The following is a 24,986-nucleotide window of genomic DNA, read 5'->3' as shown; positions in this document are numbered from 1 at the left end:
ACGTACTCTGACTGCAACATACAAGGCTGCAATAAACGTTCATAACTCTCCGCTATGGACGGACGAATACTGAACTACGAGCCCGATAGACGACAACGTTAACCATGTCGCACAACTTCGGTCCCAGTTTGCCTGACTGGCCATAAACCTACAATCTCAACCAAGGTATCGCAAACATGGCCTCAACACCCAACTCCTCCAACTCCGGCATAACCCACACCCCAAACGGGGCCTCCATTATACCCTCCTCCACCCGCCCAGACGGCTCCGTACGGAAGGAAATCCGCGTGAAACCCGGCTATCGTCCGCCGGAAGACGTGGAAGTCTATAAGAACCGGACGGCGGAAGCGTTCAAGAATCGGGGCAAGGGAGGTGTGCCTGGTGCTGCCGCTGTTGCGTCAAGTGAGGATGGGAGTGGAGGGGTCGCTGGGTTACCGCCGCATAAGGCGGCCGCGGCGAAGAACGCGAAGAGAAGGGAGGCTAGGAAGAGGGCTGCTGTTGGTGGAGGTGGTGCTGGCGCTAATGGGACAGGAGAGATGGTAAATGATGGAGATGACGCGCATGTGAACGGTGTTGGTGATGACGACAGTAAGACGACAGCAACCCAGGTAGCGGCGGAAGTAGACCCAGAAGCGGAAGCAGCGAAAGAAGCGAAGAAACTCGCCAAGAAGCTGCGACAAGCTCGTGAGCTGAAAGATAAGAAGGAGCAAGGCGGTGATCTGCTACCTGAGCAGTTCGCAAAGGTCATCAAAATCCAAGAACTCATCCGGCAGCTTGACGCGCTGGGATTCAACGCGGAGGGCGATCGAAAGAGCGATGAGATTGGCGGGGCGGAGAAGAACGGGGAGGAGGGGGAAGACGGGAAGCCAGCTGGTTGAAAGCTGAATCGTAACGATTACTATGATGCACGGAGAAGGATCCAAGGGTTGATAACGTCGTTGTCACAGAAGCCGCGACATGACGAGGTATCCGTCAGCGAGCAACACGGCAAAGCTCACATGAGCGGAAGAGGAGGGAGGCTTGGCAAATTGTTTAAGCATGCTGCACGCAGACACGTTACGTTACGTCACCCCGCTTATAGGCAGTCGCACGAATGGGCAAGACATTGGCTGTGCTTATGGGTGAGCAGAGCTGCTTACGCACCACGACACTACCTTTACAGCGGTTTATGGTCGACGTGTGCGCGTGCGTCCGTGAGAAGGACGAAGCACCGACGTTGCACAAACGCTGAGCAGCAAGGGTACGATGCACAAACCAATCGCACTGACAGCAGAGGCTCGAGTTGGACCATCATGTCCTGGTGCAACCATCTAAAAGCGGAGGTGGGGGGAGAAGGAGGCTGAAAGTATTATCATCGTTAGGTGCCACGCAAGTGTAGAGAGCAGTTTATCGGAATCACGGCTACGACGAATGAATTACTCTACCTAATCTCCCAAACCCTAATCTTCCCCTGCTCATTCCCCACCGCCAAAACCGAATGCACAGCCCCATTGCCTTCCCTCTCCCCAACAACCTCCCCACCCGCAAAAGCAACCCCCGTGATCCTTCCCAACGGCGTCGCCGAAGTCGGCCAATTCTTAAACACCGTACAACTCGGCAAATGCACCAACCTCAACGCATCGCGCTGCCATTTCGACGCCATAGCCAGGATTTGTCCGTCGGGGGAGAAAGTGAGGTGGGAGGTCGGGGTGGTCAGGTGTTCCAGGACGCGTGTGGGCTTGGGGTGGGCGGGGACGGGCTGCGCGTTGCTTTCGGCGGCCGAGGGGAGAGGAGTGGTAGATGCTGGTGGATGTTCGAGCCACTTGCGGCGATCGTAGAGATTGACGATGCCGGAGCTGCTGCCTACAGCGACCCAACGGTCATGGCCAATGCTTGCTTTGACGAGTTCATGCTGTCCTCCCAACGCAAGGGTCGTAGTGCCTACGGCGCCTTCGTCCTGCCATTGGGCTACCGTTGATTGCGACATGACGGACCATTCGGTGATCTCGCCACTTTTGCTCGCGATGCACAGACCCTGACTGTTCCGCCACCAGGCGAAATCTGCGATCCCGCCGCGACCCTCGATACGGACTTGGGAGATCCATTGCAGGGTTGACGCGGAGAGGAGGTTGAGGACGGCGCCGCCTTTGCGCGCGGACCCCAGTAAGGCCATGTAGTTTCCATCCGGACTGAGTTTGAAGCGCTCCATACTGCGCTGTTCGTGCTGGTGGCCGTAGACTCGGGTGACCTTTTCGATACGGCCGGTTTGCAGGTCCCAGATGTGGAAGTATCTTCGCCGGGCGGAGAGGAAGATGCGCGAGTCGTGGGGGTGGAAGGCGGTGGTTGTCAGTGCTGTGCCGCGGAGGTGGAGGCTGGTGAGGAGCGGGTTCGGGGAGGGTGCTGGAGGGGACGAGGCGATTTGATGTAGGTACAGAGTGGATGAAGGTCCAGAGGACAGGAGGAGAGGAAGTTGAGGGTGGAAGGAGAGGGATGTTATTGCCGAGGGTTGCGTGCCGGGGATGTCTTTCATCCGTTGGATATCAAGGACTTCAGGGCGGAGTTTGCGCTTTTTGCCTCGTCCGGGTCCGGAGGAGGAGCGGACGAGGCTTTCGGCGTCTTGGAGGAGTTTTGAGAGCGGGGCTACGGTGGGCAGGTCGACGTCCATCTCATCATCGGAGGCTCCTTCTTCGACGTCTTCGGAATCGTTAGGGCCGGAGATGCGTCGCTTCTTCCGCGCTGGTTGCTGCAGCGCATAGTGCGCCCATTCCGGTCGAGGATGGAGCACTTCGAATTGTCGGCGCAGTCGCTTGGTGTACTCTTTGCCATCGATCACATCCTCGGCTTCGGTACGTCGTAGCTTTCGCAAACGAGGTGCAGAAGCGAGGGAGACGAGCATCCGCTCATCGTCGCTGTCTTCCCACGCCGGTGGATGTCGGGAGGGGAAAGTGTCGTCTTCATCTGAAGTTGCAGCAACCGTGGGTCGTGTCGCATCATCCGTCACTCCAGTGTCGACGAAGAACAACTACACTCCAATCAGCATCTGTACGGGTAATGTAAGGCCCAGACACGCCTGACCTACATCCGCATCGTCCAGACCCTCATACCCAGTCGTGCCTTCCGCATCCACACTTTCCTCTTCCGGCTGCACGAGCTCAGCCAAGCCTGCTCTGAAGGCAGCACTGTCACCGAACACAAGCCTCTCCAGCTCCAACTCCGCATCGGCCTTCCCTTCTGCGCCGTCCACTACAATATCCACATCCGACTCGTCGTCGTCGTCATGCGTTGGCGGTGTTGGCTGTTGCACAGCCACGGCCGCCCTGGCTTTCTTCCCCGACATAATGCGACCTCCGTCCCCGTGAGTTGACACACCCTCGATCCTTCACAACTGCACACCAAATATGCACGAGTGAGCACTGTGGGAAGACCAATCGGGGTGAAATTTCGAGGTCGGATGGTGTCGCTTTAGCATCTCTGGCTGCCGCTTACTCGGCTGCTGCTTCGCTGTTTCTGCCTTAGGCGCTAGAAGGTTCGCATGTAAGATGACTAATGGGGAGGCCCCTGCGGCTCCGTCCATCGCAATTGCTGCACGCGACAAGAGAGACACGAGGAAAAGCGCGAATTCCTCTCACAAACATCGTACTCCCCTCAGGCACCCAACTTCATCTGTCACTCCCTGACTAAAGTCAAGCATGGCGGTGTCGGTGGAGGCGGGCAGCGCGCTGGCGCAAGCGATCCAGTCGGCGGCGCAACAGAAACTGATGGAGAACAGCTGGGCGGCGGAGGAGAACGACACCACTCTGTCAGAGTACGTGACGATGATGTTGGTCAATGGTAAGGACTTTCAGGGCGTGCAGGCGGAGCTGGGCGGCGAGTTGTTGGGCGTGGGTGAAGATGATCCGCAGGTGGCAGACTTCACGCGGTGGTTGTTCGAGCAGGCGCATATCCTTAGTGGGCATGGCGCGGCCCCAGTATCCGACGCGGAGCAGACGATGAGTTCCGCGCAGATGATGGACGCTTCACAGATCGTGCCGACGACGGAAGTGCCGACCGGTGACGAGCAGATGGGCGAGGCTGCACCAATAGACGGCATACCAAGCGGACCGAGAGCGATGCAGAACGGGCACGAGGGTGGTGCACGGGGACGGGGGAGAGGACGTGGTGGGCGTATGCTGGGCCAACTGAACAGGCAGATGGACCGCACGACAGACGACCCGTTGCGAAGGATAAAAGGCGCCGCATCCGGCCATACCGGACGCATCGACTCACACACCGGCAGAGCACCGCGAGCGCCTCGAGGTGCTGCGAATGGAGTGCAGCGCATGATGAACGGTGCAGCGGCAGGCAGAGGCGACATGGCGGCGCAGATGAACAACACCATGATGCCACAAACACCCGAACAGATGATGCTCTTCTCGCAGATGATGGAGATGCAAGCGCAGATGATGACGCAAATGATGAACAACGGCGGCCAGTTCCCAGCCATGCAGCAATCAACGCCTGGCTTCCAACCGAAAGGCCGCGGGGGCAAAAGCATGTTCGACCGGATCGACAAACGCCGCAACACCAGTCAACAACCCTCCTCAACAAACGGCGACATCAAGTCAGAAGGAGGCAGCGGCATGGACATCGACCGGCCCCTCGAGCCCGAAAAGAAACCCCCCTTCGACACCCTCTGCCGCTTCAACCACAAATGCCTCAACCCGGACTGCCCCTTCGCCCACCAATCCCCCGCCAACACCCGCCCCAACCTCTCCCTCGACATGACCGACACCTGCACCTACGGCGCGGCCTGCACGAACAACAAGTGCACCTCCCGCCACCCCTCCCCCGCCCAACGCGCCGCCTTCCGCGAGTCCGCCAAAAGCGAGGTCCCCTGCAAATTCTACCCCAACTGCACCGCGGGTCCCGCATGTCCGTTCAAACACCCCGACGCACGGCCGTGCAGGAACGGAGCGGATTGCAAGGTGGAAGGCTGCCCCTTTGCGCATAGCGCGATTCTGTGTCGGTATAACCCTTGCAAGCGGCCGGATTGTCCGTTCAAACACGCCGAGGGGCAGCGGAGGGGCACGTTTTCGGATAAGGTGTGGACGGCGCAGGGGGAGGATGGGTCCGGATTGGCTATGCTGGGGGGTGGGGAGGGGGAGGGAGGGGGAGAGGGGATGAATGGGAGTGGTGGCGGTGCGGCGACTACTGCGGAGAGGTTTGCGGGGTTGAAGGCGCAGGAGGGGCAGGCGGAGGAGTTGATTCTGCCGGGGAAGGAGCAGCAGCAGCAGCAGCAGAATGGGAATGGTGTGGAGGGGGTCGTGCAATAGTCTTGTATGGCATGGCGTAGACGACGATGAGCCAGCTGAGCTGGTGGTCGTGCTGTATCAGTATCTATATTAGACGTGTCATTGCATTGCGTGGCGTGCGCCCGACATACGTCAATGGGACGAGCTTTGTTCCGCGTCGCCTAAAGGGCGTACGGCGGTGAGGACTACCTTTTCTGTGCACTTCCTCTCTACGTCTCGCCGCATGCGACAGTTTGCCGGACACACTACCGAGACGGGCTAATTGAGGGTTTGATGCCTCGAGAGTTAAGAGTGGAGTCCTCTCCTCATATTGAAGGCTGTCCAATGCACGCCAGCGTGGAGGACTGCAGTAGCTGGTACATTTTCTACCGCCCCTCTTCCAAACTAATATCAGGGTTTGTCCGTCTTGAAGTTCACATATATCCCAACGGTATAGACCATCTAAGGTTCATGTTGAGGGAGTGCATGACGTCGGTCGGGATCAAGGTACCTCCAATCTTCATCTATGTCCCTGTCATTCTCGGTTACATTCGGAACCGTACCATAGTCCCTTACAGAAACTCAAGTGTCGAGTGACAGAGCCGTGACCATGGCGCAGGAAACCAAGATTGATCTGTGCGTACATGGTGCTTGCGTGACTTCCTCTTTCGGCCGCCACCCGGGCCAGCTGCACCTCTATGCTAATATAAGCAATTATGTATCAGGTACACGGCTGGCACGCCAAACGGCCAGAAGATCTCTTGTACACTCGAGGAACTTGGATTGAAATATAATGTCCACCATGTCGATATTTCGAAGAACCAGCAAAAGGAAGAATGGTTCCTCAAGATCAACCGTAAGCCATATACTCCAAGCCACCCCCCAACATTGGGGTGGCGAATCCACAAATATCGAATGTTCATGACGGGAAAGAAACAATACATTGACGCATCATACAAACTCCAGCCAACGGCCGCATCCCAGCCATCGTCGACCACACCTCCGGCAAACCGCAACGCATCTTCGAAGGCGCAGCAATCCAACTCTACCTCTGCTCGAAATACGACCCAAAGCACAACATCTCCTTCCCCTACGACAGCGCCGAGTACTGGGAAATGGTCTCCTGGCTCACCTGGATGCAATCCGGCATCGGACCCATGCAAGGCCAAGCGAACCATTTCTACCGTTACGCCCCGACGAAGATCGATTACGCGATCAACCGGTATCAAACGGAGACGAAGCGGTTGTATGGGGTCTTGAATGATCGATTGAAGGGAGCGGAGAGTGGGGGTTGGTTGGTTGGGAGGAAGTATACGATTGCGGATTTGTGTTGTTTCAGTTGGGTTAACTGGGCGGAGTGGGCTGGGGTGGAGACGAAGACGTTTCCGGAGTTGCAGGGGTGGTTGGAGCGGATTCAGGGGAGGGAGGCGGTGAGGAGGGGGGTGGATGTGCCGGAGAAGTTTGAGATGAAGGAGAAGATGAAGACGAAGGAGGGTGAGTAGTTCAGATATCGTTGGATTGTGCTATGATTGCAAGGTGGAGTCTTTGCTGACGAGGCGTAGGAGAGGAGGAGTATGCGAAGCATCATTCCAACTGGGTAATGCAGGGGATGAAGGAGGATCAGGAGAAGCATCGGTGAGGTTTGTACCGCACCTACACGATCCAGCCTTGTGGTGGACACGACACAAACGAAGCCATATAACATCAGCACTTCCTGCGGGGCGATGTCGGAAGAAGCGGTGATCTATCGACGTGGCCGCGCTCGTGAATGAAACTACTGCTTGCCTCCCGGTAGGGCTTGCGATAAGCGGGCCATCGCGGCTCATATGGTTGGTCGCCATGGTGTGCTTCAGCAGCAACTCTGTGGACACAAAGAGGTAAGCCGCTAGGCCACGATTGCTTTGAGGTTGTTATTGCTGTTTTGAAATCTTCTCCGAGTCTCTTTCTTTTGCGAAACACTTAGTCTTCAACGGAAATAAGCAAATGCGCATCTAGCTCTTACACTCGCTTCAACACATTCCTACCTTTTCAACGCTTCGCAAGCTCTTCCAAACGACGAATCCTCCAAACGACGAATCCTCCAAACGACGAATCCTCCAAACGACGAATCCTCGCTCTACAAGGCCAGATACAGGTACACACCAGCACGCGCACCGCCGAAGCCAGCACCATCAAGCTGTCAGACGACTCCGCCGCATCTCCACGGCTACGCTGCTTTCTCAGCTTCGACAACATGCCCTCTAGGCGTGCAGCAAATTCCCAGAAGGCGACCACCGGTCTTTCAGGTACTTTTCGACTCCTCGCTCTCCCGGACGAACTCGTCATCCGCGTACTGGAATACGCAGCATCCACCGACCAGCCCAACGCACGCGTGAATCTCGGTTGGACGGCCGAAAACGACGGGACAGCGACCTGTATCCTCCTCGACCGGATCACATCCCCAGCCCTCGCCCGCGTCAACCGACTTCTGCGACGCGAATACCTCAAAACCTTCTTCACCCGCAATCTCTTCCGCGTAAAAGTACTAGCACTCCACGAAGACCTCCCCCCCAACCAAATCCTCCCCTTAGAACGCTACACCAACACCATCCCGCAACCAGTGTGGAGCTGGTTCCACCACCTCGAGCGCGAAGGAATCCACATCGAATTCCCGCACCTGCGATTCCAAATCCTCCGTCTCTGCGAAGACCCCACACACTCCATCTCCACTTCCACCTCCACCGTCCTCGCGGCAGCAACACTCGACTGGCAACCCAACACAGGCGAATTTCACCTCTCCTTCCACGACGGCTGGTGGACGGGTACCGAGCGACTGGCGATTCTAGCGTGCAAGTACCGGTTGCAGATGATGGTGCAGGAGTTTCTGGGATTGTATTGTAAATCTGAGCGCGGACCGTTGGAGTGGATGGCGGTGCAGAGGTTGGCGAGGGTGTGGTGTACGGGGCCGGGAGATGAGTTGAGGATGTTGTTGGATGAGGCGATGGAGAAGGAGGGAGAGGAGTGATTGGGGACTGGAATGTGGGGGACTGTGCAGGTTGAGACGATAGTGCGGTACTATGGCGAAGGCGGCAGTAATGGAAGTTTCTGGGTAGGGGTCGACTTGGATACTAGACTATTGCGAAACCTGGAAACCGCTGCGTTTTGTGAGATGCTGCTTGATATGCATGGCGACGGCGCAAGGGACAGCGTCGAGAGGAGGAACTTTCCAGAGGGGGAAAGCCGGGTAGATGACAGCTGTTGAACCTAGACTGCTGTTGTACCTAAGAGCTACGTTGCCAGCGTTTGTCCTTCGAAGTGCGACTTGGGGCCGCTTTAGCATGCAAGTGTTTGATGACGAAGTAAGAGTGCTTTACGTTGTTACAGCGCAGCTGTACCACACCCTTCTGAGCACAGATTCGTGTTAGCTCTCATCGCTATGTATTAAGTTGATGTCGTCAAGACGTACTGATTCCACCTTCCCAACCACGATCTCCACGAGCACAACTCCCCGGAATCTCGACGCTCTGAACAACTTTCGCTGCCTCGCTCAGCAGGAGAGCTATGCGCATGGTTGAAGCTTGCCCTCATTGCGATGAAACAAGGGCGTTGTGCCCGATCGATTGGTTGCAAGAGCAACAGCCCGTTCTCGCATTTGCCTTGCCAAGCCATTCCGTGGTTTGCACAGCCGGTTCCAGCGGGTGTCCGCTATCTGAACGTCCATTCACGACGCTCATGAACTTGTCGCCTCACCCCAAAACCTTCATGCCGGCCGGATACCGAACCGGCTTCTTCTCAATATGCGCCCCCGTACTCGCCCTCAACGGATCGTCCTCTTTCTTCCCATTCCGGTCCCGATTCCTCCCTTGATGTTTTCCGCCCCGCCGATCATTCTTCTGCACCACCGGCCTCAAATCCGTCTTACTCCTCTGAATGGTAACAGGATGACTACCAATATACTTCCCCACCATCTCCCTCGCGGCACGGAAGCCTTGCTCGCCATCGAAGAACGACACGAACCCGAACCCCTTCGATTTGGTGGTGCGTTTGTCGCGGACGACGCGGGCCTTGGAGACGCCGTAGGAGGCGAAGGCTTTGGCGAGGGAGTCGTCGGTGACTTCGCCCGCGAGGTTGCCGACCATGAGGCGGAAGTGGGTGGGGTCCCAGTCGAGGAGGGTGTTGTCTTCCCATTGCTCGCCGCCGCCTTTGCGGATGACGGTTTTCTTCTTGTCCGGGTCGTCCGCGGTCGTCTTCGCTTTGGTTTCTGGAGTCTCTGGGAGAGAGGTGACGGTGGGTTGCGCGCGCGCGCCGATGGGTCCGAGGTTCGGGTTACTGCTTTTCTCGCCCTTGGTGCCGCGCTTGGCGCGCTCTTGCTCCTCGGGTGTCGCGTAGGCGGTTTGCCACTGCGCTATCGAGGCTTCGTAGTCGGGGTCGTAGTTTGAGTTTGTGCCCGCATAGGCTGAGCGAGCTGGTGGTGGAGGGGCGAAGGGGTTCTTGGGGATGAGTTGGGACTGTGTTGGGTACTGTTGCGATTCAGTATAGTAGCCCGGCGGGTAGTTGTAGCCTTGGCCGCCACCGTACTGTGAGTAGTCCATCTTCGGTGGGTGTGGTGTGAATCACGTTGCGCCTGGTAAAAAGTGCGTGGCTTCACTTCAGCTGTGTTACGACCAAGGTATGACAATCGATATGGAATGGATTCAAGACTGAGCACTGACGCACCGCGGCCCTACCCGGCGCGAGGCTGCTTACGGAAGGCACACTTTCACGTGATGCAAAGTTTTCAGCAACGTGAAAGCTACAGCACAGCGAAGATGGAGATAGTGCCCGCCAATCGGACGTGGTTGAGGTCGAATCTACTATGCCTACCATCTACATGCAAGGGTTGGGGGATGCTCTCACGGTGAGCGCTGCAGAATGACAAGCCCAATGGCGGCAGAAACAGCGTTGGTGGGGCAGATTTGGAGGCGTGGGAGCCGTCGGCAACGGAGCGGAGGAGGTGAGAAGTCGGATCGAATCTGCCTAGGCATGTAACATCAGCATGTAGAGGGGATTAGTAGACACTTGTAGAGCTTCACCACTTACATGGACAGCTACCGAAATACACATCCCCTCTGCATTTACCGACAGCATCATTGGCTGAGTAGTGGATGACGGAAGCTCGAGTGCTGCTTCTGTGAGCAAAGCAGAGCAACCTGGAAAGCAACGCAGCGCCATCGGACTCCAGCGGACCCCACCATCGACTAGGCTAAAATCTACTGATGCTCTCAACACAATATTCTCCCGCGGAAAACATCGCAGTGCCAGACCACAACAACAACAACATTAACAAAACCTCCTCCTCCTCCCTGTCCAGTCTGACTCGGAGAAGACTCGACAGTATATCACAACACATACATCCAGATCATACTCGCAAGATGTCTGGGAAGGAGCCAGTGTAAGTGCCATGCCCCTCATTGCTGCCCCTCCGTGTGTCAAGTGTCTGTGTGTACGGTGAGGAAAAGAACACCGATGCATGGTGATGGCAGGCAGGCAGGCAGTCAGGACGTCCAATGGTGAGAGCAGACTGGTATGGGCGTCTAGCACTTCGATGAAGAAGAGCCTATCGAGCTCTAACATGTACCGGTGTTGGGCTGGTTCGACGGATGAGAGCTTGACATTAGGCATTGCTATTGTATTACTTGCTAACCGACATGTCCTTTTAGAGGAGACTTCGGTCTCATCGGCCTCGCGGTCATGGGCCAGAACCTGATCCTCAACGCCGCCGACCATGGCTTCACCGTCGTCGCCTTCAACCGCACCGTCGCCAAGGTCGACCGCTTCCTCAACGACGAGGCCAAGGGCAAGAGCATCGTCGGCGCACACAGCATCGAGGAGTTTGTGCAGATGCTCAAGAAGCCCCGACGGATGATGATGCTCGTCATGGCCGGCAAGCCCGTCGACGACTTCATCGAGACCCTGCTCGGTGCTGGGATCGAGGAGGGCGACATCATCATCGACGGTGGTAACTCGCATTTCCCGGACACCAACCGCCGCACGCACTACCTCAAGCAGAAGGGTATCCGTTTCGTCGGTACCGGTGTGTCCGGTGGTGAGGAGGGCGCCCGTTACGGCCCGTCCATCATGCCGGGTGGTAACGAGGAGGCGTGGCCGTACGTCAAGGATGTGCTGCAGAGCATCTCCGCCAAGTCTGACGGCGAGGCCTGCTGTCAGTGGGTTGGTGACGACGGTGCGGGCCACTACGTCAAGATGGTGCACAACGGCATCGAGTACGGTGACATGCAGCTGATCTCCGAGGTAAACTTGTAATATGCGTGAGTAAATCGATGGGCCAGCAGCTAATATATCTTGTGTACAGGCATACGACATGATGAAGCGCGGGCTAAAGATGAGCGACAAAGAAATGGGCGACGTCTTCTCGCAATGGAACAAGGGCGTGCTCGACTCCTTCCTCATCGAAATCACCCGCGACATCCTCTACTTCAACGACGACGACGGCACGCCCGTCGTGGAGAAGATCCTCGACTCCGCGGGCCAAAAGGGCACGGGCAAGTGGACGGCCATCAACGCCCTCGACATGGGCCAGCCCGTGACCCTGATCGGCGAGGCGGTGTTCGCGCGCTGCCTCTCCTCGCTCAAGGGCGAGCGCACGCGCGCCAGCCAGAAGCTGCACGGGCCCGAGCCGCACTTCACCGGCGACAAGGCCGAGTTCATCAAGAACCTCGAGCAGGCGCTGTACGCATCGAAGATTATCTCGTACGCGCAGGGTTTCATGCTTATGCAGAATGTGAGTCGAATGTAACCCTCGAGAACACGCAGAAGTGCAGTGCTAACCACAACATTTCTTCCGCCAGGCCGCCAAGGAGTACGGCTGGAAACTGCAAAAGCCCGAGATCGCCCTGATGTGGCGCGGCGGCTGCATCATCCGCTCCGTCTTCCTCAAGGACATCACCAAGGCGTACCGCGAAAACCCCGACCTGGAAAACCTGCTCTTCAACGACTTCTTCAACAAGGCCATCCACGACGCCCAGGCGGGCTGGCGCGACATCGTCGCCAAGGGCGCCCAATGGGGCATCCCCACCCCGGCCTTCAGCACCGCGCTGTCCTTCTTCGACGGCCTGCGCACGAAGGATTTGCCCGCCAACATGCTGCAGGCGCAGCGTGACTACTTTGGTGCGCATACCTTCCGCATCAAGCCCGAGTACGCGAGTGAGAAGTATCCCGAGGGCAAGGATATTCATGTTAACTGGACCGGCCGGGGTGGCAATGTGTCGGCTTCGACGTATACTGCTTAAGCTGTCTCATCATGTAAAAGGGGGAAAGTGAGTAGGAGTGAGATGTGTACGGAAGCGGTAGCTTGCTGGAGTCTGCAGCATTGCGTGTGGCCGCGGCGATACTACTGCTAGGTGGCTGGCAAGGTGATGTTACACGCTTGCGGATACGAGATAGATGTGGATGATGGTTGTATCTAGCTGGAAAATGAAAACGAAACTGCGCCAGATACAGCATCAGCGTGCCGTTCATCGCGACGGGGTGTCTTGCTTGGTCTTCCAAGGCTCAACGTGAAGCCTTTGCGGCTGTGTTGCATACAGGAAGACTGAAGGCGGGCTGTCACCATTGCCTAGTGAGGTCGTCTTTTTGAATCTAGCTGCCAACAACATTGCAGGTCGGACTGGATTACGCTTTCTTCGCTCCAGTCAGTCGCTGCGATCATCCAAGGGTGGAAGACTGACCTCCTTTACAAACCTTCCAACGCTCGTCTTCGCTTTACAGCGTATCACGGACAGATCGAGTCAGGCATGCGCGCGAGCCACTGATCGATAGTACAGTAGGCTACCATCTCCGTTCGCGGGTGGTGGTGAAGAGGGAACTTCCGAAGTGCCTTCCTGTCGGGAGTATGATCGGGGTGGAGAATGACGGCTACGTGCTGCTGTCGTCGGCTACGTGCTGCTGTCGTCGGCTACGTGCTGCTGTCGTCAGCTAGTGACTACCGCGATGATGCGCCGAAGGAGCAGGCACATGTCCTTGGCGATGCCCCACGATAGAGCCAACGACTCGAGGACGTGGTGAAGCGTGAACACGTCCTGTGTGAGGCTTCGGGGAGCTGCCGGTGTACCGGCCCGAAGCATGCCGGCTGAGAGATACGCGTGGGTCGCTTGCGTGCTCGGCTCAGTCGTCGCGACCTGCTCGTCATGCAGACAGACGGTTCGCCAGCATATCGAAGCCGGCAGAGTGACTTTGTGCGAGCCGGCACCTGCGATGATGGTGAGCAGGACTGCCTCGGCCGTGAGCAGGGCCAATGGCAGGTGGAGTGCTTGAAGCTTAGCAAACGGCACATTCTGTACCAGGTCGGCTATTGCGACGGCATGAAGGATAGCTTGCCGTGCAGGGGCGGTATCGCGCTCCAGCGATGCGTCCGCAGCTCGACCGGCATTTGGGAAAAGGTCTTGATTGACATTGAGCTTGTTGCAGAGACCACCTATGAGTAATGACAGTGGCACAATGACACCAATGCAGATCGTATGCCACCGTATGGTGAGATCAGTTCGGGCAAATGCTGGCAGGTGCGGGGATGAGTTGATGTATTGATCGTACACACGCCAGAGAGCGTGTGACACCGCAGACTTTGGCGGCAAAGCCACAGACTCTCCACCTGCCTCATGCGAATCGGATACCAACGACTGCAGTGCCTCCAGCAAAGCCGGTATACACATGTGGGAGGCAGGCTTGCACGTAAGAGGCGTGCGGATATCGAAGATCTCGTTGAGAAGCTCGCGGAATGTAAGAGCAGGTACTGCATCTTCCTCCGACATTGCAGCAATCCATATGTCAGCGCTGTCAGCTTCCCAGCTTTGCTCACTGGACGGCAGGCGCATCCTGTTGGTGGTATGTCGTACGCTACCGGGAAGCCCAGACATACCGGAGATCAAGCCGTCAAGGATGTAGTGGCCGAGCAAAGCCCGGTTGCACGTTTCCCATGCAGCCCAAGCTTTCCACTGCGTTGTCCGAGTCTCAGCATCATTACCGAGAGAGGGTAGCTGTGGTGATGGCATATCGCACGGCAGTCTCGACAACCTGGCCCAGTAAAATCCCAAGCCATGAAAGACATGGGAGGTCAAGCGTATTGAGCGGTTGCGGGAAAGCAAGGCATACGCCTGGCCTAGGAACGCGGTCAGGATGAGTTGCACGCCCGGCATAGCATCCTCTGGCCCTTGATATTGCAGCATGGAGTGCCAGGAAGTAGCAACAGCAGTGTGTGCCAACTTCCAGAGGCTCTCGCCTCTGGTAATAGCGCCATCCGTTGCGACAAAGAGCGATCCTAAAGCGATCATATTCAGTAGGAGCGGCGGCGTACAGTCTTTGACAGAGAAGGTCGGCTGGTGAACTACGGGAAAGACTGCGAGAAAGCGACTATGAAACATATTCATGCACATGTCAAGGAAGTCACCAACCACGCCAAGTCGCTCCACTTCCCTTGATAGACTGAACGACAGGTCTTTAATGAGGTTGTCGAGGTGCTGCATGGCCTGACGAGCTCGACCCGATGACCGGGGTGGCTGCTCGGTTGTGACCTGCTGTTCCGCAGATGGGAGGTCAATGAACGAAAGATCCAAGGGTGGAAGAGAAGGCAGATCCCACGGTGACGGGTGGGTTGTGAGCAGAGCGTACAGCTCATCTGATGCCGGCCATAGAGTCTCGAGTTGGGGCATATTGCATCCTAGATTGGGGTTGCCGGAGCCAGGCGTAAGGGGAATAGACGAACCTAGCCCAGAGTCGTCGAATTCATCAATGTTGGCACTTTCGCGAGCGTTTGACAGAGGGTCAATGATCTCCATGTCGGCAAAGCCATCGAAGGCTGCTGTGGCAGGCACTGTAGGCGTTTTCACGCCGCCATCATTGTGGAGGTGGACCTTCGCATGACGGGCAAGCGAGTCTTGGCGGTTGAAGCGTTTCGTGCAGTTAGTGTGAGAGCAGCCGTATGGCTTCGAGCCATTGTGTACGCGAACATGTCTCTAAGCATCTCGTTGTCTTAGATGACGGTGCATTCTCTTAGTGCTGCGGGAACTCACTGAGAGGTGTTCAGGCCGCGAGAAGCATTTGTGGCAGACACCGCACTGGAGATCTAGTCTTTTCTCGTGACGTGCAGTCGAATGCTCGCGCGTGACCGTCATGGTGCCCAGGCTTGCTGAACTTGTGCTGTGGAGCGTGAAGCATGTGCGACTGTGGAGATGGGAGTGGGGGGATGGGAGTGGGGAGACGAGAGGTCTCCAGTGCATGTGGAGAGCATTTCGGCGTGCCGCGGCGACACCACATTCACTTTCGAAGCCCGGCAGTTCAGCATGGCCACAATAAATGTTGCGCAAGTGTAGTTCTGTGAGGATGGCTCCCGGAGTACTACCTCCTCCTCCCTCCGGCTGCCTTCCGAGCTTTGCCTCCAAACGCTGTGATGGCGCCACCAGGCAACGTGATCGCCATACCACCTTTGCATAGCTTAACATTGAGGACCACGGCAGATGGCTACCCTGCAATCCAACCTGAGCAATTTAGAGGGCTTGGTCGCGGCCGTGTAGCCCTTATCACTGGTTCGGGGCGCGGAATAGGCAAGTCGATCGCACTGGCTTTCGCGAAGGCTGGCTACTCCGTCTGTGTGTCGTTGTTACTCGAAATGCGCCTTTACCTCTGCTGAATCTTCGTAGGTGTGACTGCTCGCAATGCCTTAGAAGTTGAAGACACGGTCTCCGAGATCCGTAAAGCATCACCTGACGTAAAAGCAATTGGAGAGGCCGCAGACGCCTGCAAACTCGCGGACCTGGAGATGCTGGTCCAGAAAGTCAACGAGCAGCTTGGTGTCATTGATGTGCTTATATGCAATGCGGGAACCAATAGTAAGGCTATGTCGTCCAAGATTGGATGTGCGGCTTTGACGATGACCTAGCATTCATGCCATTCACAATGACTGATCCGCAAGACTGGTGGTACTCTCTTGAGATCAACCTAAAGTCGCCAACGGAGCTCACACGACTAGTACTCCCTCAGATGCGGAAGGGCAATTCTGGAACGATCATTTACACATCGTCTCGTGCCGCTGTCGCTGATCTCCCATGGACCACAGCTTATGGCGCAAGCAAGACCGGCATCACCCGATTTGCAGCATGCTTGCAGAATGAACTAGACCAGACTCAGAAGATCGACTTTGGCCATGAGCGCAACGGGATCGCGTTGTACAGTATCCATCCTGGCGAAGTGAAGACTTCGTTGCACACGACAGGCTTCCCGGAGAAGACTCACAAAGAAGCTCCCTACATCATAGAGCATATGAAAGCATTGGAAGCGAAGCATCCTCACTACGAGGCTTCTTTAGCAGCTTGGACTTGCGTGTATCTTGCTTCAGGCAAGGCGGCAAACATGCGCGGAAAGTATATTGATTGTACCAGGGACATTGTCGAGCAAGAAGCGCTGTACAAGTAAGCATCAAGTATCACACACAACAACCAAGCACGTGGGAGTCCGCGTAATTTGCTACAAGCCTTTTCTCGCAAGAACGAATCAACGAAGGTGAACAACTCGCTTCGAGACGGACATAAAGCTCAACTAATGGTCCGGAGTTGCCTCGTTCCCGTGAAGCTGCTTTTCACGGGTAACACTCTTCTCCAGAGCAGATTCAACATGGCTGTTCATCTCCGCATTTACGGGCTTAAGGAAACAGCTACTGAAGGCGCCGGCAAGGACCACGCATCTAACACATCGTCAGGCATTAGCACAGTCTTGGTACCAAAGCGGTTGTGTTGTGACTTACGCAATGGCAATCCAGACATACTTCCATGCCATAGCTGAGGCCACCGAGATCGCTCCGAGAACTGGGCCAATCATGCTTGCTGGCAACTGCTGGACTGTTTGAAGAGCCACCGGTGGCGGGAGAGGGGACGACAGCGCTCCGATCACCGCTGGAACGATTTGCTGACTGTCCGGTAGGTTTTGAAGCGCGGTAATGACCGCCCGAGGCATGTAGACGGCGTACTTGTTGTTATAGATTGCAGTGAAAACTGTGACGCCAACAATACCGCCAAGTGCTCGTGCGGAAATACTGAGCGTGCCAGCAGTCCCCAAGAGGAAGGAGGGCACTGAAAGGCCAAGCGCGACCACTGAATTTGCGTCAGTCCAAACCACAAGCACGAAGTATAGTGTCAAACGAACACGGAAGAACTGTCGTCACGGCAGTGCCGATTCCGAATAGGGCGGACATCGCGAGAGCGACTGAAAGGCGAGATGGGTTAATCAAGCCCATAAGACCTAGTGTTTGGTTAGCATTATTGACACCCGCATACCAAAGTGAACAGATCCTGACCTGTGAACAGACTGCACCAGAGCAGAGATGCAACGAGGAGTATCCTATACGACTTCGTGCGGCCCATAGCGTATCCAGCTGGCAGACAGCCAACAGTGCTTGTGATCAAGAAGGGTGATAGGATAACAGCGATCCGGACTGCCTGGCTGGCAAAGAGATCACCGATCTCCTGGGCGTACAGCACGTTGATGCCAAGCAGTAACATGCCGTCAATCAAGCAGACAAAACACAGAATTGGAAAGTTAGGGCTGCCGAACAGGCGGCGATCGAGCAATGCTCCTTCACGCTTGACAAGCCATTCGAAAAGACCGAAGATGACCAAGCCTGCGCAGCCTCCCGTGAGCGTTCCAATGATGATCCCCGAACGCCAGGGGTATGCTGTGCCGCCCCAGGTGAGACCAAGCACAATGCATGCGAACGAACCAGCCAGCAAGACCATGCCGATATAGTCAACGCCGAGTAGGATTTCGCGTATCGAGGCTGAACGCCGGATTGCTGTCGGCGGAGGCTGGTATAACGCAAGCACCGACAAGGCGGAAACAGCGTACACAATACCATTGAGACGGTAGCTCCACGCCCACGTCGAGTATTGCGCAAAGGCTGCAGCCGTAAAAACACCAGCGACTGCGGCGGCACTGTTGACCGTCTGCGCGAAGCCGAAGGCGTACGGGCGGAACCTGTTTGGAATAATCTCCTGGTTGGCTGGAATCGCGACTATGCAGCCTGCATTGGCGATTCCGGTAAGGACGTTGCCAGCGATGATGGTAAAGACGTCCTTTCCCGAGGCGCTGATAAAGGAACCTGCAACGCCTACGGCCGCTCCGCCAACGATAAACCACTTCTTTCCGAGCCTGTCTGCGAGAGAGCCGAAGATGGGTCCGCAAGCCAGCGTCAGCAAGAAGTTGCCATTAGCGATCCAGCTGGCTTCGGCGGCGCCGCCCACCGCGATGACCTGGAACTTGATGATGGTGTTGGTGGTGTTCGACAGTGTTGCACAGCAGTTGGCGAGTGCCAATGCTATGATGGCCAGACTGGTCCTCACGCCGACGGAGTAGTTCACATCTTCCTCATGCTCGATAGCCAGAACGTCCGGACGCTCGACATGCATGGCAGCAATGTTGCTCTTCTGTATCTCGTCCGGCTGCATGTTGTGCTGTAAATGGGGTGGAGCCAACGAACGACTGATCCAACAGTGCGTCAGAAAGGGAACAGGAGGACGGTGCAGACTGGTCGGACAACGTCCATACTTCATCCCCACAAGTTTATGCGTCCAGGCTCTCGGTTACGGCAAGGGCGCCCTTATGCCCCATGGCTTCTGTTGCGGGGTGTGGAGGGCAATGTGGAGAGCGGGGAGGACGACTCCAACTTCATATGCACTCCGGTCAAGTTGCTGAACCTTCGATAAAGCACTTTGCAGTGGTTATGATGACGCAACTCAGTTGGCAGGATGCCACCATCGAATGGTTTGGTATGCTCACTGTATCGTTATAGGGGCTGCCACATTACTCATGGGTTCCAGGCGCCACAACGTTCCGACTGCAAGCAAAAGGGTTGACAATCTTTCTTGATACGTGGTTGGAGAGGCCGAGTGTCATGCCAACGTTCCTTCGTATCGACGAAGTGACTCATGCCGACTACATCTTTATCTCCCATGCACATTTCGATCATTTACCAGGTTGTGACCGCTTAGCGAAGCAGACAGGCGCTATCGTGATAGCGAACGGTGAAGCCATCAACGTTCTGAGAGGTGCCGGCGTCCCAGAGGAACAACTCCTGCCAGTTGCCGGCGGCGAACGGATCCCTCTATTCCTCAGCAAGACACGTCAGGATGCAACGGGTGGAAAATGTCGTCTCGCTGGAGGGCCGCCAGGAGCACCACCTTTACCACATTCGGATCTTGCAGTAGCCGAAGTCCATGTTTGGCCAAGCCTTCATTGCCTCTTACCTGGCCAAAGTCATGCCGATATGTGCGTATACAATGGATAAGAGTGAACCGAGCTGCTTTGCATTGCTGACACTCTGAACAACTTGTAGTCCGGACGTGATGGACACAGGCACCAAGTACAGCGGCAGCAGTCCATATGCTTGCACCATTGACATTACGCGGGGTATGCGGTATGGTCTTCTACGCTTGGGTGAGATTGTACCGGCGGAGCGCCTTGACGATGGCGAGAAATCTTTCGTCGAGTATGTCGCGGACACGAAGCGCAATGTGATGAGTAACTTTGATGGCGGTCAGCTATGTTTCTCCTTGCTGGTTGATGAACGAACTTTGTGCTGGAACGGGCATCTCGGAGGCTACAGTGCAATCCTTCAGACCATCCGCCCCCAGCCTGACGTTCTGATACAGGCTATTGCTGGCCGTGCCAACATAGATGGGTGGCCATTTGATGGTAGCGCCGCTGAAGCCGCCTCGGACATATGTCGATGGCTGGGACAGCCTCAGCGAGTGATCTGGTGTTTGCACGACGATGCGCCCATCAAGCCTTGGCGGATAGATACGAAAGCGGCGACGGAGATGGTTGAGGCTGTCACTAAGTCTCGCATTCACTCGCTGGATCATGCGGTCAAGGTGAAAGTGTTCCCGAGCTAAAGGTGCCCTCGCCGTCGGTGAGATATAGATTAATATTTAGCTGCTTAGCAGCTTCTCCCCACCGCTATGCGCACGCCTCACGACCCACATGGGACAGGATATCCTCGACTATGTCCTGTGCTGAGCTGATAGGCTGTAATAGTGAAAGTATGTGCTGATCGGGGCGCACGATGACAGCACCTCCACTGCTTAGTTGCAGCGTCGCAAGCCAGATTTGGCCGTGAGTACCAGGAACGACGGTGAAATCCTCGTCGTACCAGATGGCGCGAACAGGGACGTTTCGGGCCCGCAGCTGCTGAACCGCAGAACGAATCGCAGCTCGACAATCGTCCGATGAAGAGGCGATGATGGTGAATGCGTCATATGCACATAGATCCAATGATGAGTATTGCATCCCTCTTCTTCTGTCCGCGTCAAGTTCCTCAATGTAGGCAAGATTTGCGGGAGGAGGTAGGCTTCCGTACAAGCTCGCGGAAGGCCAGATCCAGACGTGCGGTAAACGGGCTCCAGGTACATATTTTGCTGTGAATTGCGAAGCGTGTGGTGGGACGTTACTGCTGCCGTAAACGTAGCCGATATGCAGCTCAAGCTGACGTTACAGGGTCAGCGTCCATCCCTGAAACAGCGTCAAAGAAGTGAAGCTCACATTGTCGAAATGCTCTTGCTGTAACCTAACCTCTTCGTCAATATGAGCACGCCTGACTGGCTCCGCCAATGCGTCATGAAGGTTCGCTCGTGCCTGAGCGGTGTCGTCGGTTGTGGTACCCAAGGCTCGCAAGAGACCGAAAATCTGCTTGCCGTTTTTCACGCTCTGTTGTGCGTTAACGACGGCGACATGCCTCCGGTCTGACTCGTAGGTATCCAGCAGAGAGTCCTCGGCGTAGCCTTGAAGCACGGCTGCGAGCTTGTATGCAAGGTTGTGTGCGTCTGCAAGCCCGCTGTTTAGACCCAAGCCGCCTGTGGGTGGGAAAGCGTGGGCCGCGTCTCCGGCGCTGGCGTCTGTCAGCTGTGACCGTTTTCGTAGGAAGTACCTAACTTGCAGGAATACACGACCCTTGCGGTATCTGAGATCATCGTTAGCGGCTGCTAATCATCAAGCCATTATTCCACCTACTGATTTGCCACTTTACGGCTCAGCACCCACGGTCGAACACTCCGCAGCTCAAAGGGAGTGTCATGGCCTATCGCCGTTGTTACGATGCTCCTGGCGAAGTCCGCTGTCCACGTGGCGACTGGATGCTTGTCCGTCTGCACGGGATTAATCAACGATTATCAGATCGGTACCGGGCCGGTTTACTTACGTTGACATTGCAAATCAAAACCTCTTCGCCGGCGAGATCATAGCCGATGATGAATCCGCTGACAGCAGGGTCGGCGATCCAGTGGAGCATTCCAACATGATCGCCAAGGACTGGGCGGAGGTCGGCTCCAAAGTGTATTGTCATCATGGTTTCGTCTGTGGGTGTTAGCACGCATCCTCCACGGCCAGAACATAATCGGGAGAAGTAGCTCACAAGAATCCTCGCCCTCACACTTAATGCCTAGAAACGATCTTACTTTACTCTTTGCACCATCGCAAGCAACAACGTAAGTAGAAGTAATCTCATGCAGATTGCCCGTCGTGCGATCTTCGAAGGTTGTGGCTACCAGACCTTTGCGCTCCTCACAAGAAACAAAAGATGTGTTACGCAAGATCTCAACCTTATCCGAGATACTTTTTTGCACGAATGTCTCAAACACTGGTTGCGGTACGTTGTGGATCATCTACAGAACATTAGCGGACTAGTAAAACGCAATACCCCCCTCGTGGACAGTGGCTACCTCGGGAGTATCATGGAGCACTTCAGCATCCATTCGTTCGTAAGGCAGCTGTCCAATGCGTTCGCCAGTCAATGTTGCCACAAAGTTGACCCAGTATCCATCCCGGCGTGCTGTGCCCACGTTGCGTAGGGTATGAGTGTCAAGATTGTTCTGTCGGCATATTTCCAGCGACCTTGGAGACAGAGCATGGGCTTTCGGAGCAGCTAGTCTCGAAGCATATCGTTCGATGATTGTACATTGCACTGATTAGGCTGTTAGCATCTTGGTGACTTACAACATTACGCACATACCATCAAGGCTCGTCAGAAGTTTCGCCAGCAGCAAGCCTACAGGACCCGCGCCAACAATGAGAACGGGAACAGTGAGCTCTCCAACATGACGATGGCCGTTGATCGGGGTCCTTCCGTTGCTTGAGTTATCTGCATCGATTGGGATCGAAGATGTACGTGCAACATGGGGATCCTTGGCCATATTCCGTGTTACGTCTCAGCCAGCTGGACCTGCTCTCGGGACGATTTCTTCGAGTATGCAACATGAATTGGAAGTTCAGCGTACAGTACAGATTATTCGTTGTCGGAGTGGTCGAGCCTCCAATGGCCGCTTTCGCTGCTGGTCGCAATCAGTCAGGGCTGTGGCAAGGGCAAGGTGTGGAGAGAACGACACCCACAATGGACCCCACAACCACTTGTCCCACCCCCACAATCGACTGAGGAGGCGGCACAGGACCGCGGTGTTCACGGAAGCAGTCAACTGATTGATGAGACAGTATAGTCTGCGCTGTCCATGAGTGTTACAACAATGGCTCACAACAGCGACGGTGATAGATTGAATCCGGACCTTGTAGAAACCGCAGACAACAAACTTCCTCAATTGTTTCCCGATCTTGTGTACGCCAAACTTACACCGGCACCACAGCACCCTCACTTCAACTACCAAGGCTTCCATCCGGGTAAGGCGATCTTAACAAAAGGCCATGTTCGATCGCCGGGACGCCGTGCCTTTCCAGCAGACGTTGTCTTCGATCGTGATGTCTGCATACGGTGCAGAGACGGCATTCGGCTCTATGCAGACGTCTACCGTCCGCTGGACTCGGATGGAGTGCCCGTGCCAGTAGTGATACCCTGGAGTCCATATGGAAAGACGGGAACAGGTCCGCAGCAATACGATGTAATGGCACCATATCGAGCCGGCATTCCCGAAGACAGGACGTCAGGGTACGAGAAGTTCGAGGTGTGTCTGTTGCGGCTCGTCGATGGTTAGACGCTAAAAACAGGTCAGGCCCCAGATCCAGCGGAGTGGTGCGGTGAGCGTGGCTATGCCATTTGAACATCGACGCTCGGGGTGCCGGCAACTCTGAAGGTAATATCGCCATGTGGGGTCTGCAGGAGGCGGAGGACGTATATGATGTGATCGAGTGGTGCTCGCGTCAGCCCTGGTGTAACGGATGCGTGGCCATGGCGTAAGTACGCTGTAGGGAGTGAGTTGAGTTTGGCTTACTGATGCTCGCTTCGTGCAGTGGCAATTCATGGTTGAGCATGGCTCAACTGAACTTTGCTTCCCGTCTGTCTCATCCCGCGCTGAAGGCGATAGCGCCGTGGGAGGGCCAAACGGACGTATATCGCCAGTTCGTTGCGCGTGGCGGCCGACCGCATAATCCAAAGTTCCATGACATGATCAAAGGCGGCTTTGCTGGTCCAGGGTATGCAGAGCTCATTTACGACATGATCCACAAGCGGCCGTTGTATGACGAGTATTGGGAGGCGAAGCGGTTCCCAATAGAGAGCATCGACAATATACCGATGTACCTCCTGGCTTCGTATTCGACTATGCTGCATACGCAAGGCTCCTTCTCGACGTTTCGGGATGCGAAGACAAAGCTGAAATGGCTACGTGTCCATCCATACCAAGAGTGGTATGACATATACCGGAAGGAGAGTAATGATGACCTGCAGCGTTTCTTCGACCGATACTGTAAGGGTGTGCAGAACGGCTGGGAGGAGACGCCGCCGGTGAGACTCTCGTTGCTCGGCTTTGAGGCAGATGGGAGCCCTGCGGAGACGGTGTTAGAGCGGCCTGAAGCTGCGTATCCGCCGACAAGAGGCCAGGATGTGGAGCTGTACCTGGACTCGAAGAGTATGGTGTTGACGACGCAGCCTGCTCCAGATCCATCGTCTGTGAGTTATGAAGGTCATAGGCTGACGTCCTCGGCGGTAAGAGGACCTCTCCATTACCACCGCTTGCACAGCGACTGATCGTCAAACCAGGACTTCACATGGCATTTTGAGCAAGCAATTGAGCTTTGCGGCTGGTCGAAGCTGCGACTGTTCGTTTCTTGTCCGGACCACGATGACATGGATATTGCTTGCCAAATTCGCAAGATCGACAAGCACGGTCGGCCGTTACAACATATGAACTGTACGTCGAGCTGTGGGAGTGCATGCCGACGCGGCGCTGACTGTGGGTACGAAGATCCAGTACCTGTTCCAGTCAATCAAGTCCCCGACTTCAACACAGCGAAGACGCTAGGACCGCAAGGGTTCCTCCGAGCGTCTCACGCCATATCGCTGGACAGGTCGAAGTCGCATGGCAACGACCTGTTCTACACCCACCGTACTAGAAAGCCGATCCCAAAAGGTGAGGTTATTGAGCTTGAGATTTCGATGTGGCCTATCGGGATGGTCTTCGCGCCTGGTGAAGGCATCCTGCTACGGATCAGTGGGCACGACATGTGCCTGCCTGAAACGGGCCTATGTGTCGTGACTGAGCCTGAGGATGCCAACGTCGGTACACATGTTGTGCATACTGGAGGCAAATACATGAGTAGCCTGTGCATCCCAATATTGCCGCCAGAGTAGTTAGAGACGAGACAAAGCGGCCGGTTGAGACTCTCCCGCCGTTCCTCCATCTCACTTCGCTTAGGAGAGTCACTGTTTGGCCAGGAAAGTGACCTGCAGCAGCGCCGAAGTGACTTTGCTGCATATCCACAGGTTGGTTGCAGGTATGG

General features: G+C 55.8%; 13 protein-coding genes across 13 annotated transcripts; 8 read left to right on the top strand and 5 right to left on the bottom strand.

Annotated features, from left to right (window-relative positions):
* Window positions 1–52: 52 nt before the first annotated feature.
* Window positions 53–1,039, top strand: BAUCODRAFT_34853 (uncharacterized protein). Its single transcript, XM_007678682.1, has one exon. It carries the CDS (start codon window positions 177–179, stop codon window positions 876–878), a length of 702 nt encoding a protein of 233 aa, XP_007676872.1. The 5' UTR covers window positions 53–176; the 3' UTR covers window positions 879–1,039.
* A 381-nt stretch (window positions 1,040–1,420) lies between these two features.
* On the bottom strand, window positions 1,421–3,316 carry BAUCODRAFT_148911 (uncharacterized protein; the record flags this gene model as incomplete). The annotated part of the gene is made up of 2 exons (XM_007679119.1): window positions 1,421–3,001; window positions 3,059–3,316. 2 exons carry the CDS (start codon window positions 3,314–3,316, stop codon window positions 1,421–1,423), a joined length of 1,839 nt encoding a protein of 612 aa, XP_007677309.1.
* Window positions 3,317–3,465: 149 nt separating this feature from the next.
* On the top strand, window positions 3,466–5,500 carry BAUCODRAFT_34849 (uncharacterized protein). Its single transcript, XM_007678681.1, has one exon. The coding sequence runs from the start codon at window positions 3,669–3,671 to the stop codon at window positions 5,289–5,291; it is 1,623 nt and encodes a 540-aa protein (XP_007676871.1). The 5' UTR covers window positions 3,466–3,668; the 3' UTR covers window positions 5,292–5,500.
* Window positions 5,501–5,658: 158 nt separating this feature from the next.
* On the top strand, window positions 5,659–7,071 carry BAUCODRAFT_34844 (uncharacterized protein). The gene is made up of 4 exons (XM_007678680.1): window positions 5,659–5,885; window positions 5,975–6,105; window positions 6,216–6,743; window positions 6,812–7,071. The coding sequence occupies exons 1-4, from the start codon at window positions 5,860–5,862 to the stop codon at window positions 6,886–6,888; spliced, it is 762 nt and encodes a 253-aa protein (XP_007676870.1). The 5' UTR covers window positions 5,659–5,859; the 3' UTR covers window positions 6,889–7,071.
* A 411-nt stretch (window positions 7,072–7,482) lies between these two features.
* BAUCODRAFT_148908 (uncharacterized protein) lies at window positions 7,483–8,253 on the top strand (the record flags this gene model as incomplete). The annotated part of the gene is made up of 1 exon (XM_007679118.1): window positions 7,483–8,253. The coding sequence occupies one exon, from the start codon at window positions 7,483–7,485 to the stop codon at window positions 8,251–8,253; it is 771 nt and encodes a 256-aa protein (XP_007677308.1).
* Window positions 8,254–9,109: 856 nt separating this feature from the next.
* BAUCODRAFT_53791 (uncharacterized protein) lies at window positions 9,110–9,445 on the bottom strand (the record flags this gene model as incomplete). The annotated part of the gene is made up of 1 exon (XM_007678720.1): window positions 9,110–9,445. A coding segment is annotated over one exon (336 nt), but the record flags the coding sequence as incomplete, so codon positions are not given.
* Window positions 9,446–10,254: 809 nt separating this feature from the next.
* Window positions 10,255–12,900, top strand: BAUCODRAFT_34841 (uncharacterized protein). Its single transcript, XM_007678679.1, has 4 exons — window positions 10,255–10,659; window positions 10,928–11,519; window positions 11,581–12,009; window positions 12,077–12,900. The coding sequence occupies exons 1-4, from the start codon at window positions 10,640–10,642 to the stop codon at window positions 12,515–12,517; spliced, it is 1,482 nt and encodes a 493-aa protein (XP_007676869.1). The 5' UTR covers window positions 10,255–10,639; the 3' UTR covers window positions 12,518–12,900.
* On the bottom strand, window positions 12,854–15,496 carry BAUCODRAFT_34838 (uncharacterized protein). Its single transcript, XM_007678678.1, is given in 4 exon segments — window positions 12,854–12,908; window positions 12,956–13,017; window positions 13,030–15,235; window positions 15,293–15,496. 1 exon segment carries the CDS (start codon window positions 15,056–15,058, stop codon window positions 13,199–13,201), a length of 1,860 nt encoding a protein of 619 aa, XP_007676868.1. The 5' UTR covers window positions 15,059–15,235; window positions 15,293–15,496; the 3' UTR covers window positions 12,854–12,908; window positions 12,956–13,017; window positions 13,030–13,198.
* A 173-nt stretch (window positions 15,497–15,669) lies between these two features.
* On the top strand, window positions 15,670–16,691 carry BAUCODRAFT_148904 (uncharacterized protein; the record flags this gene model as incomplete). The annotated part of the gene is made up of 3 exons (XM_007679117.1): window positions 15,670–15,868; window positions 15,920–16,108; window positions 16,159–16,691. The coding sequence occupies 3 exons, from the start codon at window positions 15,670–15,672 to the stop codon at window positions 16,689–16,691; spliced, it is 921 nt and encodes a 306-aa protein (XP_007677307.1).
* Window positions 16,692–16,814: 123 nt separating this feature from the next.
* BAUCODRAFT_25017 (uncharacterized protein) lies at window positions 16,815–18,715 on the bottom strand (the record flags this gene model as incomplete). The annotated part of the gene is made up of 4 exons (XM_007678559.1): window positions 16,815–16,959; window positions 17,020–17,365; window positions 17,418–17,513; window positions 17,569–18,715. 4 exons carry the CDS (start codon window positions 18,713–18,715, stop codon window positions 16,815–16,817), a joined length of 1,734 nt encoding a protein of 577 aa, XP_007676749.1.
* Window positions 18,716–18,993: 278 nt separating this feature from the next.
* On the top strand, window positions 18,994–20,161 carry BAUCODRAFT_148902 (uncharacterized protein; the record flags this gene model as incomplete). Its single annotated transcript, XM_007679116.1, has 3 exons — window positions 18,994–19,036; window positions 19,088–19,535; window positions 19,603–20,161. The coding sequence occupies 3 exons, from the start codon at window positions 18,994–18,996 to the stop codon at window positions 20,159–20,161; spliced, it is 1,050 nt and encodes a 349-aa protein (XP_007677306.1).
* A 64-nt stretch (window positions 20,162–20,225) lies between these two features.
* Window positions 20,226–22,453, bottom strand: BAUCODRAFT_148901 (uncharacterized protein; the record flags this gene model as incomplete). The annotated part of the gene is made up of 7 exons (XM_007679115.1): window positions 20,226–20,750; window positions 20,808–21,225; window positions 21,276–21,409; window positions 21,463–21,617; window positions 21,676–21,925; window positions 21,983–22,224; window positions 22,273–22,453. 7 exons carry the CDS (start codon window positions 22,451–22,453, stop codon window positions 20,226–20,228), a joined length of 1,905 nt encoding a protein of 634 aa, XP_007677305.1.
* A 327-nt stretch (window positions 22,454–22,780) lies between these two features.
* BAUCODRAFT_123340 (uncharacterized protein) lies at window positions 22,781–24,837 on the top strand (the record flags this gene model as incomplete). Its single annotated transcript, XM_007679114.1, has 7 exons — window positions 22,781–22,799; window positions 22,827–23,212; window positions 23,261–23,291; window positions 23,342–23,441; window positions 23,499–24,192; window positions 24,247–24,397; window positions 24,452–24,837. 7 exons carry the CDS (start codon window positions 22,781–22,783, stop codon window positions 24,835–24,837), a joined length of 1,767 nt encoding a protein of 588 aa, XP_007677304.1.
* Window positions 24,838–24,986: the final 149 nt, after the last annotated feature.

The sequence above is a fragment of the Baudoinia panamericana genome (genome assembly GCF_000338955.1).
Source record: "Baudoinia panamericana UAMH 10762 unplaced genomic scaffold BAUCOscaffold_7, whole genome shotgun sequence".
NCBI classification, from domain to species: Eukaryota; Fungi; Ascomycota; class Dothideomycetes; order Mycosphaerellales; family Teratosphaeriaceae; genus Baudoinia; species Baudoinia panamericana.
The sequence above is the reverse complement of the archived record's forward strand: the minus strand, read 5'-3'. Positions and strand labels throughout refer to the sequence as shown.

Excerpts from the sequence above, each read along its gene's own strand:
- BAUCODRAFT_34853 (XM_007678682.1), top strand. The coding sequence starts at position 177 with ATGGCCTCAACACCCAACTCCTCCAACTCCGGCATAACCCACACCCCA.
- BAUCODRAFT_34849 (XM_007678681.1), top strand. The coding sequence starts at position 3,669 with ATGGCGGTGTCGGTGGAGGCGGGCAGCGCGCTGGCGCAAGCGATCCAG.
- BAUCODRAFT_34844 (XM_007678680.1), top strand. The coding sequence starts at position 5,860 with ATGGCGCAGGAAACCAAGATTGATCT. Across the intron at positions 6,106-6,215 it reads ATGGTTCCTCAAGATCAACC|CCAACGGCCGCATCCCAGCC; the intron begins GTAAGCCATATA and ends TACAAACTCCAG. Across the intron at positions 6,744-6,811 it reads GAAGATGAAGACGAAGGAGG|GAGAGGAGGAGTATGCGAAG; the intron begins GTGAGTAGTTCA and ends GACGAGGCGTAG.
- BAUCODRAFT_34841 (XM_007678679.1), top strand. The coding sequence starts at position 10,640 with ATGTCTGGGAAGGAGCCAGT. Across the intron at positions 10,660-10,927 it reads ATGTCTGGGAAGGAGCCAGT|AGGAGACTTCGGTCTCATCG; the intron begins GTAAGTGCCATG and ends ATGTCCTTTTAG. Across the intron at positions 12,010-12,076 it reads GTTTCATGCTTATGCAGAAT|GCCGCCAAGGAGTACGGCTG; the intron begins GTGAGTCGAATG and ends TTCTTCCGCCAG.
- BAUCODRAFT_34838 (XM_007678678.1), bottom strand. The coding sequence starts at position 15,058 with ATGGAGATCATTGACCCTCTGTCAAACGCTCGCGAAAGTGCCAACATT.